A 16,263-nucleotide genomic window follows, 5' to 3' on the forward strand; every position below is an offset into this window, starting at 1 on the left:
TCGATATCCGAGGAATCCGGTGACCATTGTGATGAGAAAGAGAGTATATGCAAGGGTGAGAAATGTAGCAAGGGCAAGAAGCCAGCTGCAGAAGCTACTGTCAATCCCAAACACCAAGACAACAACAAATCTAAGAAGGCCAAAATCGAAAGTAGATAAGCATTCATGAAATACTAGAGGGTAATGTGTTTTTCGAATCTATAGTCTGAAGTTGTAAAGTGTATTTCGAACCTAAGTTACAATCTATCGTCTAATGTAGTAAGGTGTTTGTCGAACCTCAACCTCTCTGAAAGTCTAAGTAGATTCTAAATTTTATTGCCGAATCGAGAGCAAGAAACTTTGCCATAACACGACTATGTAAATCATCTACCACAAAACAGTAAAGCCAAGCAACTTGAGTATATTATTGAAGCCAAAACTGCAAAAAACAACAAATCCATTGGAAAAATATAAAACAACTCATCACTTTATTTCTAGTGATCATCTGAAACTTACATAGAAGTTCCGATATCGCTTGTACCGTTTCCGACAAGGTTTAAAGGCCTAATGAAGCACACACTACTCAAGAACTGTATACCACCAGGATGCCAGAAAATTTACCGAAACCCCCAAAACTCAATTCTCCTCATTGGTGTCAAACAACTTCATTTTTGATAAAGGTGTCCTCAAGTATCCTTCCACCTGGTGCTTCCTTGGTGAAAGCTTCTTGTACTTTGCGAACTGTTCTTTGGCTTCATCATTCCTATCAAGCAAGGTATATATCATCCCTTGACAAAAATACGGCCTATAATCACTCGGATCTTCTTTGGCCAATTCTTGGTAAGTCATAAAAGCTCCGTCCACGTTGTTTTGCAAGAATTGCATCTGGGCAATTATGAACCGAACATCCCTGGCTTCTTTAGCTTTCTTCTCTTCTTGGGCAAGGGCTAAAGCCTCTTCCAACCTCTTGAGCACGGCTTCTCCTTCCCCAAAACGGTCCATCAACAAAGCATTCTCGAAAAAAGGCTCGAAAGAGAAGGGATTCGACTGAAGAATTTCCTCAAACACTTTGCGTGCATTCTCCTTTTGACCCATGTCGCCCAACAACCTTGCCAACAAGAATTTCCAATCCGTAACCTCAGGTTGAGCAGAAACCAAACGGTTCAAGATACTAAGCGCTTCTTCGTCTTCGTGGTTTTCGAGCTTCTGGTATAAGAGTGACCGCAATGCCTCGATGGCTTCCTCATTAGATTCCAGAAACTCAGAAAGCGGCGAAGTTTGCTTCTGTTCTGCGTCATGGGTTTTCTCCGCCCCTTCTTTTTCTTCCCGAAAAGCAGGCTCTTGTTCAACCATTGCTGGTGCAGGCTCAGCCTTGGCAGGAAAGTTGGAGAATTTCTCAACCATCAAAGCGGTGGCACCTACCAAAACAGCCGTCTTGGCAAAGGATTGAAGCTTCTGAGCGAGGGGTCGGTTCCAGCTGTTCGTCTCAGACACAGGAACAGAATCAGGCTTTGCAGAACAAGCCCTGAGCCTGAGGGGCTTGGGTGAAGGAAAAGCGAGAAATGAAGCCGACGAAGAAAGTGATTTCAGAGGGAGGAAAGCGAGGAACGGTGATGACGACGTTGCTAGTGCGGGATACATGGTTTCCTCAAGATTGAAAGAGACGAAGTAGGAGATAAATTGAAAACCGAGGCAAAAAACAAATGAAGATCCAATGTATTCCTTCTGGGAATTCGAAAGCTTTCTAATTACTTAAAAATTAGGTATGTATTTAGTGAAGAGTCGTTCGGGAGGTTGAAGAATCTGTTGAACATTCATGAGTTGGATTTAGTCCATGTATTTTAATTTAAGATAAATTACTTATTTAGTATTTAAATTATCATTTTTAGTCTGTTTTTATATTTAAATTTTTAATTTTTTTAAAATTATATTTAAAATTTAATTTTCGTTTCATTTCAGTACCTTACCGTTAAAAGTTTAACTCCATTTTTATAATTAAATTACATCATTCATTGCTCAACTATCTTATTACTCCTATTTTGATACTAAATTTTAAAATTTTCAATTTAACTATTTAACTTTCAAATTACTCGTATTTTAATCACTCTATTATTTTATTAATATTTTTTGTGAGATGAAATTTTTATTACTATTTTATTAATATATAATTAAAAATAGAAAAAAATAAATTTGAAAGTTATAGTGATTAAATCAGGAGTAATTTGAAAGTCAAGTAATTAAATTAAAAAATAAACTTTAAAATCCAAAATAGGATTAAAAAAATAGTCTAGTAATGAATGATGCAATTTACCCATAAAATGTGCAACGTGCAAATCACTCGTTAAGTTAACGATAAGGTATTAAGAAGAAACAAAAACTAGACGTTATGTATTGTTTTAAAAAAAATAAAAAGTTTAGGTATTAAAATTGATTAAAACTTATAGTTTAGGTACTAAACGCATAATTTGCCTTTTAATTTAATTAATTTTAATTTGATATCTATTCTGATAAAAAAAAATTGATTTAAATAATATAAAAGTAATACGATTAGAATATAAAGACTCAAATTGATTAGTAAAAATTGATTTTACAACTTACATTTAATAAGTAAAATTATACTTAATAAATTTAACAACAATAATTTAAATTAGAATATAAATTAAAGTATAAAAATTAATTACATAAATTGCGTATAATACCGATTAAATTCTGTTGGTTTTGTAAATAAAAGAAGATTCTATGTAATTTAAGATTTGTTTTTCTTATTAATAATTAACATTATAAATAGAGAATAAAGATTATAGTTATAAATCGAACCCGCAAAGTCAAAAGATCCTTATAACAACGATTAAGAAAAATTATGAACAGATATTACATTATAATCATCTTAGACTATTCAAAATAAGTAAATTTCTTTTATTTTTCTGGGTTTTTTTAGGCAACTCGTTACACAAAATTTCCCACAAAACAACATATATTTCCCCAAAAGATCATCAAACAAAATTTTAGATCAAAGTAAGAATTAACCCTAAAAAAGTATGTTTCTATATACATGTCTTGGGCTTCCTTTTCCAAAATAAACTGCTTAATGCATCCTTTTTCATACAATGGAGGTGTAAAAATGTCTTTTCCAAGTTTCGAGTTCGAGCTATATGAGGGTATCTTTTCAGGAACAAACTATTCAAACTTCATGACCTGATGGTGATTATTTGGAAACAACCAAAAACCAACATCAGGCAATGTATATAACATCCCTATTGACTTTGGGCATTCAAATAAAAGCACATTGAACTGCATTATATCCCTAACCTCTTTATGCCACACTCCGAGCAGAACTTGGATGTTTCCCTCAGGTAAAGCGCCCCACATTCGTCGCAGTATTTCGGTGGATTTGTAGGCTGAAATGTAAGCATTTCAAGGGAGTTCAGAGTATACTTCGATTTTTTATATCGACAGACACACAAACATTCATTAACACAGAATCCAAAAGATGCAAGCATGCAACTGAAAGATTGGAAAAGGCAAAATGGAGTCCATCACCATAACTGAAAGATGTAACCCCTTAGACCCGGCCTATGCGTTTCGACTAAGTCTAGTGGATCACATACATGATTCTTAAAGACATTTTCTGAAACCGTTATCCAATCAATGTAAAACCACATTATTCATGACATGAAATTATAATAAATTATACTATTAAAACTCAACTCTTAAATATAAAACCAATCAGTAATAAATTAATTTAAAACATATCTTAAAAATCAAAACCACGATAAACTGAATAGTAATAGCAAAAGTATCATCATTATAAAATCCAATACTTTAAAATAGATCCATGTCACCGGAATAAAGTCAACTTGCAAGTTTAAAATATTACAATCAGATATACTTCAAGAGATATGTTGATCCTCCAAGTGCTCGAACCGATGTATCTAACCAATAGTATCTGAAAGGGGAAAAATATTTTCAAAAAGTGAGCAAGGCTCAGTGTGTCCCAACACTACCATAAAATCACAATAGGTACATTAAACAAATCATAGTCCAGTAAATCTCACAAATTCGTAAAAGAGTTTAACTTTTGAAAATCATAGTTTAAACCCTTTTCTGGTACACCATCAGTAGTTCCCAAAATTATTTTCCATATAGCTTACTTTATGAACATAGCAAAAAGAAAGCCGACTTAAGGATAGGCTATGATGCTTGTATCCTTAAGCCCAAGTCAATAAGTCCATATAGCTTACCCTAAGCACATAGCAAAGGAAAGCCGACCTAATGAAACATCTTGGGGCCCTCAAGAGTCACATTAGGCCCGTTTATTAGCTTGATCAGAGCTATACAATTGTAGTTCAATCCATCCCAAAATTAATATCCATATACCAGTCATCAAAGTCCATAAATCATCAACAATAAATCGGTGTACCAACAATAATAATCCATAGATTTCAATGTACCATATTTCAAAACATATAAAACCATTATGTAGTAAACAGGAACACACCTCGATAATAGGTTCAATAGTAGATCTACTGATTGCTGGTTTCACCACGCTCTGCTACAGTTTTCGAACGGGTGAATACTAGCACACGTGGTTTAACTGATCTAGAAGAGATGGGTCGAGCTGTCGAACGATCCGGAGAGTCTCTTGTACCTTCAAACAATAATAATCTATCAGTCCCAAATCCTATTTAATTGTTCAAAGCTAGACTTCTTAAGTATATAAGCATTTTCGAGTTTGACTATCAATTTGGGGTATTTCGAGTCTGAATTTGGCCAAACGGATTGCGGAATCGGAATCAGGAAGTCAAAAAATATAAAGTATGACTTTTCGAAAATTCAAATTCTTGGTCAAAGTCAAAGTCAACCACTTTAACCGTCGATTTCGAGGCCTTCGGGTTTGAATTTGACGAAACGGACTTCGGAAAAGGATTCGAGACGTCGAAAACTATCATAATAGGTATACTCGGAAAATATTTACGGTCTTTTAAGGGTCGGTCAAAGCCATTTTAAGTTTTGGTCAAAGAAAGTCAACGGTCAACGGTCGGGTCAACGGTCGGGTCAGTCGGGTCGGATCGGGCCAGTCGGGTCGGGTCTGACCGGTCAAACTGGTTCGAACCGGTCGGAACCGGTCAAACTGATTTTCCAGCAGCTCACTCTCCTTGCGGCGGCGCGTGTGGCGCGTGAGACCGCCTCCGGGGGCCTAAAAATTCCGGAAAAATTTCTAAAAATTATTTTGAGCGATTTCGAGATACTTACAACGATCGGTTCAAATTTTTGAACGAAGGAGAGCTCGAATTTCAACTCGGCCGAATCTTTGACTGCTCCACCTCCTCACGCGCCGCCGTCGACGGCGAACAAGATTGACACCGGCAGACTCGCAATGACACAATGAACACGATGGTGCAGGAGGTGTCGTAAACGGAGTAACGATCGGCGGTGAATTTAAGATTTTCCCGGTGATAGAGCTAAATAAACGTAGAGACTTTGACTCAAAATTCACGTCGTTTGGCAACGTTTTGCTATAATTGATTTACTGGGTTTTGTTCATGGGTCGAAGATGAACACGACGGTGGTTTCAATTTTTCGATTGGAGGTCGAACGGCGTCGGAATCGGGCTTGGAAGTAAGGGTACGGGAGGAGGAAAACTTAAGAAATTATCATATGTGTTTTCTGGTTTAAAACCAGAAAACATGCTTATAACACCAATTCTGCCGACAGTTTTAGGGGAAATTCAGGGCTTGGTCCCTGAATTTCCTTTACTTCAAAAATAGTATATAAGTTTTCATAAATTTTAATTTAGTCACTTAATTTCACCCATTTTCACAATTTACCTCCAATTTCAATTAATATTTTTTTTTTGTAAATTTTCGGGTTGTTACAATTCTCCCCCTCTACAAGAAATTTCGTCCTCGAAATTTACCTTATGAGAATAGTTGAGGAAATTGAGCCTCCATTGACTCCAATGTCTCCCAAGTAGCTTCTGAGGGGCCTCGATTACTCCATTGAACTTTGACCATTGGAATTCGCCTATTCCGAAGAACTCGTTCATCTCTCTCTAAGATCTGAATGGGCTCCCCTTCATATGACAAATCAGGTCTCAGCTCTACTTCTTCAACCTGAATAATGTGACCTGGATCTAAACGGTATCTCCTCAACATTGATACATGAAAGACATCATGAATACGACTTAGCTCAGAAGGCAACTCAAGCTGATATGCAACATGTCCTACCCTCTTCAAGATATGATATGGTCCAATAAATCTTGGACTCAATTTATCCTTACGCCCGAATCTCAATACTTTCTTCCAGGGTGAAACTTTTAAAAAGACCTGATCTCCAACCTCAAACTGTATATCCTTCCTCCTTTGATCTGCATAAGATTTCTGCCTATCAAATGCCTCTTTCAGACGGTCACGGATTAATCTAACTGTGTCCTCCGTCTCTCGCACTAATTTAGGTCCCAACGTTTTCCTATCACGCAACTCAGTCCAACAGATCGGAGTGCGATATTTACGCCCATAGAGTGCTTCATAGGGTGCCATACGAATGCTGGTCTGATAACTGTTATTATAAGCAAATTCAGCCAACGGCAAAAAGTTTTCCCAACTACCATGAAAATCGATTACGCAACCCCGCAACATATCCTCCATAATCTGAATTACTCTTTCAGATTGACCATCAGTTTGTGGATGAAAGGATGTACTATAATCCAATCTTGTTCCCAAAGCCGTATGTAACGCCTTCCAAAATCTCGAAGTAAATCTCGGATCTTGATAAGAAATAATAGACAATGGAACACCATGCAATCTGATAATCTCTGAAATATACAATCTTGCCAGCTTATCCAAAGTATAATTTACTCGCATATGAATGAAGTGAGCTGACTTTGTAAGTCTGTCAATAATCACCCAAACTGAATCTTTTTTCAAAGGAGTCCTAGGCAAGCCAGTAACAAAATCCATAGTAATACGCTCCCATTTCCATTCAGGAATCTTGATAGGCTGTAACAAACCTGATGGATGTTGATGTTCAGCCTTAACTTGCTGACAAGTCAAACACCTAGCCACAAAGTCATATATGTCTTTCTTCATCCCAATCCAATGATACCTCTCTCTCAAATTCCGGTACATCTTATCTCCTCCGGGGTGCATAGCATATAGACTACTATAAGCCTCAGTAAGGATAGTCTGCCTCAACTCAGCATCATCAGGCACACAATATCTACCTTTAAAGCATAAAACTTCATCCTGATCAATTGCGTAATCTGAGTTTGTCCCCTGCTCTACTTGCTCAAAGATGGAAAGCAAGGAGCTATCAAGGGGCTGCTTAGCTTTGATCTCATCAACCAAGGTCGGCTTAACTTGTAATTCTGCTAACAGAGTGCCATCGTCATATAAATTCATCCTGGCCATTAAAGATCTCAACTCTGTTACCGCCTTTCGACTCAAAGCATCCGCTACAATGTTAGCTTTACCAGGGTGATAATCAATCACGCAATCATAATCCTTTAGAAGCTCTAGCCTGCGTCGCTATCTCAAATTAAGCTCCTTCTGGGTCAGAATATACTTTAAGCTCTTATGATCCGTGAAAATGTAACACTTCTCTCCATAAAGATAGTGTCTCCAAATCTTCAAGGCAAAAATCACTACTGCTAACTCCAAATCATGAGTAGGATAATTATATTCATGCAGTCGCAGCTGACGGGATGCATAAGCCACCACCTTACCTTCTTGCATTAGAATACAGCCGAGTCCTGAATGTGAAGCATCACTATACACTGTAAACTCCTTCCCGGACTCTGGTTGAATCAACACTGGTGCTTGAGTCAACACCGCCTTTAATTTCTCAAATCTTTCCAGTTGTGCCTCTCCCCAGTCAAACGGCACATTCTTCCTTAACAACTTTGTTAAAGGAGAAGCAATGATCGAGAAGCCCTCAACAAAACGTCGATAATAACCAGCCAAGCCCAAGAAACTGCGAATCTCAAAGATATTCTTGGGTCGTTTCCAATTCACAATAGCCTCGATCTTGCTTGGATCGACCTGAATACCTCGCGCAGAAATAATATGCCCCAGAAACGACACTTCTTGAAGCCAAAATTCACACTTGCTTAGTTTGGCATATAGACGATGCTCTCTCAAAGTCCGCAGAACGATTTTCAAATGCTCGTCATGCTCTGCCTCAGTACGAGAATAGATCAGAATATCATCAATAAAGACCACCACAAATTGATCCAAATATGGTCGGAACACCTGATTCATCAAATCAATGAAAGCTGCAGGAGCATTCATCAAACCAAAAGGCATCACTAAGAATTCATAATGACCATATCTAGTACGAATGGCCGTCTTTGCAACATCAGATCCTTTAACTTTCAATTGATAATAACCCGAACGAAGATCAATCTTAGAGAATACAGTAGCTCATCGCAACTGATCAAATAAGTCATCAATCCTGGGTAGTGGATATTTATTCTTGACCGTCATCTGATTCAACTTCCGATAGTCAATACATAATCTTAGCGACCCATCCTTCTTTTTCACGAACAGAACTGAAGCTCCCCATGGCGAAGTACTATACCGAATAAATCCTCGATCGAATAATTCTTGCAATTGGACCTTCAACTCCTTAAGTTCTTTTGGAGCCATGCGATAAGGTGTCATAGAAATAGGTGCAGATCCCGGATAAGTCTCTATCTCGAACTCTACCTCTCTATCAGGAGGTAAACCAGGCAACTCCTCTGGAAAGACATTAAGAAACTCGCTAACTGTACGGATCTCTTCGATCGTGGACAATAAACCTTTAGTGTTCAAAATACAAGCAATGAAAGTCTCATACCCCTTCCGGATCATACGATCAATTTCCATCGCTGAAACTATATTGGAGAGATAGTCACGCCGTTCACCAATTAACACAACGGTCCGACCATCTGAAGTCTTTAGAGTAGCCCGCTTGTATTCGCAATCCAGATTTACCTTGTGTTTATTCAACCAATCCATCCCAAGAATTAGATCGAACTCCTCTAAAGGAAGTTCCATAAGATCAGCGAGAAAAATTTCTCCCTGAACCTCGAGAGGACAACGCCGAAATACTTTATTCACTAATACCGCTTGTCCTACTGGACTCGTAACTGTAACAGTATTTTCAGTGTTCTCGATCAGAATCTGAAGGTTTCGAGATACTGAGCTCGATACATAGGAGTGACTGGAGCTATTGTCCAGTAATGCAAAGTATGGGATAGAATAAATAGTAAATGTACCTGCAATAACTTCAGGCTCATCTCTGTCATCCCGACGTCTAGTGGCATAAACCAAAGCTGGCTGTCTAGCCTCAGAAACTGTTGGCCCTCTATTTTGCTGAGGTCGGGCTCTACTGTCAGTCCTGGACGCTGAACCACGAGCCTTTACTTGGCTACGAACTCTAATTGGAGTCTCTACTGTAGTCTAAGAACGCACAGGAGTCTGAGTAGCGGTCTGCTCAAACGAAGCTAGCTGAGGACAATCCTTCCAAAAATGACCACTAGATCCACACTGATAGCAAAGACCCATATTCTTACGACACTCTCCTATGCGTTGTTTACCATAAAACTCACAGAGGAACCCATGATAATACGACGAGGAACCGCCTCGACTGCCAATTAACGGTGAAGATGCTGCAGGCCTGAAACGTGTATTGCTTCTCTGAGGGACTACAGTACGAGTCCTTTTCCCGGACTGTGCTGATGACTCCATCGGGCCTGAAAATTTCTTAGATCGTTCCTGTTCAACACGCTCTCTACCAGAAGCTAAAACCTCCACCTCTTCAGCATCTTTGGCTCTGCCCACCAGCACATCAAATATCTCATCCTGATGGGTTACAACTTGTCTACGTAGCTCGTATCTGAGTCCAAGGGCAAATTTACGGCATCGATCTCTCTCAGTAGGTACCATACTGAATCCATACTTCAGCAACTTCAAGAACTCGATCTCATACTCAGAAACAGTCATGTCTCCCTGAACCAGGTCTTGAAACTGCTGACGTCTCTGAGCTAAGTAGCGTTCTCCCAGAAAACGACTCCAAAAGCGATCCTTAAAGAAATTCCAGGTCAAACGATCGGTAGGAACACTACTGGTCACTGACTCCCACCAAGTGTAGGCATTGCCATCTAACATCGCCACAGCACCCTGATATCTCTTAGTTGAGTCTAAACCCAACTGATTCATACGTCTCTCTGTATCCTGGAGCCAATCCTCAGCTTCAGTAGGAGCTCCACCAATCTGTCCCCCAAAAGTTCTAACTCCATTGGCAATCAAAGTCTGCGAAATAGGAACCTCTGATACAACACCAGTAGCTCTGACTGCTCCCTGTATCAACTGCAGAAATTGTCTACCAAAATTCTCATCCAAAGCAACTCCGGTAGACTCTGACTCAATATCGATCGCTCCTATGATCGGTGTAGTCATGCCAATACCAGCGGCAGGAAGCAGATTCGTTAGGGTCATAGGAGCAGGATCACCTATCGGAGGTGGGGGATCTACCTGTATCTCATCAATCGGATCTGAAAATCTAGCCACTCGACCTTGTCCACGGCTAGTTCGACAACCACGTCTAGCACTCATTTTGATGGATCTCAAGTTTACTACAGAAGATAAAACTTAGGGTTAGATAAGCACTTGGAGTCTCGAACACAATTTAAAAATCTTAATAATTTTGTGACATGGCCTTTGCAACTTGTTTTGTAAAATATTTCAAAACCATATTTTCAATATAGACTCATACACGGTCCGAGGGTTAAAAACCAAAAGCTCTGATACCAATAAATGTAACCCCCTAGACCCGGCCTATGCGTTTCGACTAAGTCTAGTGGATCACATACATGATTCTTAAAGACATTTTCTGAAACCGTTATCCAATTAATGTAAAACCACATTATTCATGACATGAAATTATAATAAATTATACTATTAAAACTCAACTCTTAAATATAAAACCAATCAGTAATAAATTAATTTAAAACATATCTTAAAAATCAAAAACCACGATAAACTGAATAGTAATAGCAAAAGTATCATCATTATAAAATTCAATACTTTAAAATAGATACATGTCACCAGAATAAAGTCAACTTGCAAGTTTAAAATATTACAATCAGATATACTTCAAGAGATATGTTGATCCTCCAAGTGCTCGAACCGAGGTATCTAACCAACAGTATCTGAAAGGGGGAAAACATTTTCGAAAGGTGAGCTAGGCTCAGTGTGTCCCAACACTACCATAAAATCACAATAGGTACATTAAACAAATCATAGTCCAGTAAATCTCACAAATTCGTAAAAGAGTTTAACTTTTGAAAATCATAGTTTAAACCCTTTTCTGGTACACCATCAGTAGTTCCCAAAATTATTTTCCATATATCTTACTTTATGCACATAGCAAAAAGAAAGCCGACTTAAGGATAGGCTATGATGCTTGTATCCTTAAGCCCAAGTCAATAAGTCCATATAGCTTACCCTAAGCACACAGCAAAGGAAAGCCGACCTAATGAAACATCTTGGGGCCCTCAAGAGTCACATTAGGCCCGTTTATTAGCTTGATCAGAGCTATACAATTGTAGTTCAATCCATCCCAAAATCAATATCCATATACCAGTCATCAAAGTCCATAAATCATCAACAATAAATCGGTGTACCAACAATAATAATCCATAGATTTCAATGTACCATATTTCAAAACATATAAAACCATTATGTAGTAAACAGGAACACACCTCGATAATAGGTTCAATAGTAGATCTACTGATTGTTGGTTTCACCACGCTCTGCTACAATTTTCGAACGGGTGAATACTAGCACACGTGGTTTAACTGATCTAGAAGAGCTGGGTCGAGCTGTCGAACGATCCGGAGAGTCTCTTGTACCTTCAAACAATAATAATCTATCAGTCTCAAATCCTATTTAATTGTTCAAAGCTAGACTTCTTAAGTATATAAACATTTTTTGAGTTTGACTATCAATTTGGGGTATTTCGAGTCTGAATTTGGCCAAACGGATTGCGGAATCGGAATCAGGAAGTCGAAAAATATAAAGTATGACTTTTCGAAAATTCAAATTCTTGGTCAAAGTCAAAGTCAATCACTTGGACCATCGATTTGGAGGCCTTCGGGTTTGAATTTGAAGAAACGGACTTCGGAAACGGATTCGGGACGTCGAAAACTATCAGAATATGTATACTCGGAAAAGATTTACGGTCGTTTAAGGGTCGGTCAAAGCCATTTTAAGTTTTGGTCAAAGAAAGTCAACGGTCACGGTCAACGGTCAACGGTTGGGTCGGGTCAGTCGGGTCGGGTCTGACTGGTTAAACTGGTTCAGACCAGTCAAACCGGTTCGAACCGGTCAAAACCGATTGAAAACCGGTCAAACCGATTTTCCAGCAGCTCACTCTCTTTGCGGCGGCGCGTGAGGCGCGTGAGGCCCCCTCCGGGGGCCTAAAAATTCCGGAAAAATTTCTAAAAATTATTTTGAGCAATTTCGAGATACTTACAACGATCGGTTCAAATTTTTGAACGGAGGAGAGCTCGAATTTCAACTCGGTCGAATCTTTAACTGCTCCACCTTCTCACGCGTCACCGTCGACGGCGAACAAGGTTGACACCGGCGGACTCGCAACGACACAAGGAACACGATGGTGCAGGAGGTGTCGTAAACGGAGCAACGATCGGCGGTGAATTTAAGATTTTCCTGACGATAGAGCTAAATAAACGTCGAGACTTTGACTCGAAATTCACGTCGTTTGACAGCGTTTCACTATAATTGATTTACTGGGTTTTGTTCACGGGTCGAAGATGAACACGACGGTGGTTTCAATTTTTTGATTGAAGGTCGAACGGCGTCGGAATCGGGCTTGGAAGTAAGGGTACGGGAGGAGGAAAACTTAAGAAATTATCATGTGTTTTATAACACCAATTCTGCCGACAGTTTTAGGAGAAATTCAGGATTTGGTCCCTGAATTTCCTTTACTTCGAAAATGACATATAAATTTTCATAAATTTTAATTTAGTTACTTAATTTCACCTATTTTCACAATTTACCTCCAATTTCAATTAATACTTTTTTTTTGTAAATATTCGGGTTGTTACAAACATGATCTCCTCCTGCTAAGGGTTCTAAGCAAACTATTTTAGACTGGTGAGCATGATCAATTTCGGGTAAATGTGACGGTGTCCCACATTGATGACTCTGGGGAAAATGAGCAGCGTGATGGTTTTGGTGAACTGGTTGATGATGGTTCTGGTGAATAGGATGATAATGGGGCTGATGTGCCATTGTTGGTATATGATGCTTCGGAGGAGTCTGCTGCTGATTCTGCAATAATTGAAACAGTTTTTCGAAACAGTGTTATCTCCAAGTCATTTTGATCCTTGAATACCATAGAACATGAGATGCTCAATTTAAACGTAGACAAACTTCTTTTCAGATGCAAGAGCCCATAAATTGATTTTCATATTTAATTACTAAAATTCTTCAACAAACTGAACGTCCAAATTCAAAAAAGATAAAGGTCCAAGAACAGAAACCCTAAATAGAAAATTCTTCTTATCCTCGGTGTTTTGCCCTTTAAAACATCTAGAATATGTAAGAGACATTTTTTTCATGCTAAATTAAATGTAGTTGTATGGAAACTCAAGCCAAAACAACTCTATCAGAAACGAGCATATACTACTTATTTGCAGGAGACCTCTTACTTCATTGACAGGGTGACACCCTTGAGCATTAGACAACGTAGAACCATCTGAGTCGGAGTATGCCTGCAAAATTTTAAAATGGTTACAACGTCATATCTCGTTACAGTGAGAGATGTGGGGGGGGGGGGTCTAAATTTCATGTAATCCCCAAGTATACTTGTTGTTCAAAGTTTAAGAATCAAGTCGGAAAAGAGGGTATAGATCTTACAGGCAAGGAAGAGATGTTGGACATTGTATTTGATGTAACACGCCTATACTTATGCCTTGGAGAATAAAACTTATAGTCTTGAGCAGAGATAGCAACCTCATTCCGACCAGTTAGTCGTTTAAACCTTTAACAAATAGAAACATAATCAGAAGGTGGGATGCTTATTGAAAAAAATCTCTCTCAAAATCCACAAAGTCCAAATGCTGTGACTTGTCAGCAGTTAAGTGTTTAAAACAAACTATAATGCATGGAAAAAAAATATTTCTGCACTAACTCATATCATGAGAATCAAGCTAATAAATGGAAACATCGATACAACCAAGTGGGCTAACTTCTGTATTTTGATTACACGAAAAGCAACAAAACAAGAAATAGTACACACATGGCACAGATAAAGTAGTAAAAAAGGAGCCATGCCCATAAAGATCAGGACAAATAATCAATCGTACTTAAAGAAAATAAATCCATGTGAATAACTTACCACTCGGCGTCCTCAACAGGCACATTATTTGGTCTCTCAATGATATCCAAACCATTAACAACCACAAAACGAACCCTCTTTTCTTCCTGTATAACTAATTCTGGAAATCTTGTCCTTGTTTCAATAGAAGTTGCAAGTTCTCTTCTTTTATACATATAAGAACCTATAATCAATTAAAGGGTCATGTTAACTTTTAAAGAAATTTAAGGGGACATTGTCCTCATAATGTTGAGGAAACCAATATACTACCTTTTTTAGGAAATTTTTTAGCCAACCTTCTGTACAATCCCACCAGCAGCTTCAAGGGCTACCCCGATGGTCTTATCGCGAATGCCATTCAAGGAAGCAATCCTCAAGTTTACGTCATTAACCAAGGTTTCATACAAATTGGCAACATACATTAAGGGCAAAGCAAACCTGGGATCACCTTCATATTGCACATCTCTTGTCTTTCTCTTATTCAGTTTGTCTTGTCCTGACTGAGCATTATAGTCGGGGAGTTATCCACTATGATTTGCAAAAATCTGCCCCTAGCTGATTCAATAGGCGAAACATCTGTGGTTTTAAAAAAAAACATCAATTCCCGTTCACAGAATCTTACAATCAATTTCAAATGTAAAAAAGAGAGCAAAAATGGCATATGGTTGGAAAAAAAAAACAATAATAATACTTCTAGAAATTAAAATTCTAAACGTTAATTCCAAGGGGGGGAAATCAAATAACAGAACAACCATGTTAAAATCAGTGCTAAATAGATCAAATCATCAAACGAATCCTAAAGAATTAAATCGAATTTTTTCTATACCTTCAATTGTCAAAATACTGAAAGCTCCACTGGAAGAGTCGCTATTGTCTATGCTAGAGCGATCCTCTTCCTCCGCTCCAACGCCATGAATTGTCAAAGAATTTCTATAAGATTCATGCAAACACTCCTAGTGCCCAAAAAAAATCAAAATCAAGATTTCTCATTGAAAAAATAAAAAAAGAAATGATAGTGTATTCATACAACAGTAGCGGAACCGGGATGGTCGTGATCGTGGTGATCCAAAGCATCAGCAGCATCGACGGCGTCGATTTCAGAAGGGCGAGATTCAACAGTGTTGAGATCGTGAAGAGAAGTGGCGATGAAGGAATTACTGTAGTGTTGGACTGGAAGCCTACTCCCCATAACTCTTCTAACTCCACACTTTCTGCTTTCTCTTCGTCGCTTTAGGCTGCCAAAGAAAAAAGCAAAGAAACAGCAGTGTAAGAGAAAACGCCATTATTGTTGTACCGACTGGCATTAGGGTTTCCTTGCTTTTGCTCCTATTGGGAGTGTGGAAGAGGGAGGATCAAAAATTGATCTTTTTAACGGCTATTTACTGAACCAAAATGGGAAGAACACAAAATCCAAGCCTGAAACCCAAACCTCGCTCATTTCTCTCCACACCTCTTCCCAAACCACTAGGATTTGACTTTTAGTTTTATTTTTTAGCCTTTTCGTTAGCCATTGAGTATTTAGCTCACGGCGCCGTTCTCCATATTATCTTTAGGGTAAACTACGTATTTAGTATCTAAACTTCAGTTTTGATTCGTTTTAGTATCTAAACTTTCAATTTTTTTCAATATCATACCTAATAATTAGTTTTTGTTTCATTTTAGTACCCCATGGTTAAAAATTTAACAGACGGGCCATAACTCTAGTCGATGGATGATCAATCTGAATAGTGGACCATGAGAGAATGAAAGTCGATCAACATAATCTAATTTCCGGCCCATCAGACTCGATTTCGACCAAATAATGTGCATGTTGGCAACATACAAATTGGCAAGTCGATCAACAATAAGGATGAAGAAATTGAAGAATTAATTGTCGATTTGGGGATATTGAATCATTTC

At 38.4% G+C, this 16,263-nt stretch overlaps 1 protein-coding gene and 1 pseudogene across 1 annotated transcript; both read right to left on the reverse strand.

The window, feature by feature from the left end:
* Positions 1–462: 462 nt before the first annotated feature.
* Positions 463–1,698, reverse strand: LOC120179488 (protein SLOW GREEN 1, chloroplastic-like). The gene has a single exon (XM_039185069.1). It carries the CDS (start codon positions 1,618–1,620, stop codon positions 616–618), a length of 1,005 nt encoding a protein of 334 aa, XP_039041000.1. The 5' UTR covers positions 1,621–1,698; the 3' UTR covers positions 463–615.
* An 11,384-nt stretch (positions 1,699–13,082) lies between these two features.
* On the reverse strand, positions 13,083–15,636 carry LOC120179510 (annotated as a pseudogene).
* Between the last annotated feature and the right edge of the window lie 627 nt (positions 15,637–16,263).

The sequence above is a fragment of the Hibiscus syriacus genome, unplaced genomic scaffold, assembly GCF_006381635.1.
Source record: "Hibiscus syriacus cultivar Baekdansim isolate YM2019G1 unplaced genomic scaffold, ASM638163v2 tig00112428_pilon, whole genome shotgun sequence".
Taxonomy (NCBI): Eukaryota; Viridiplantae; Streptophyta; class Magnoliopsida; order Malvales; family Malvaceae; genus Hibiscus; species Hibiscus syriacus.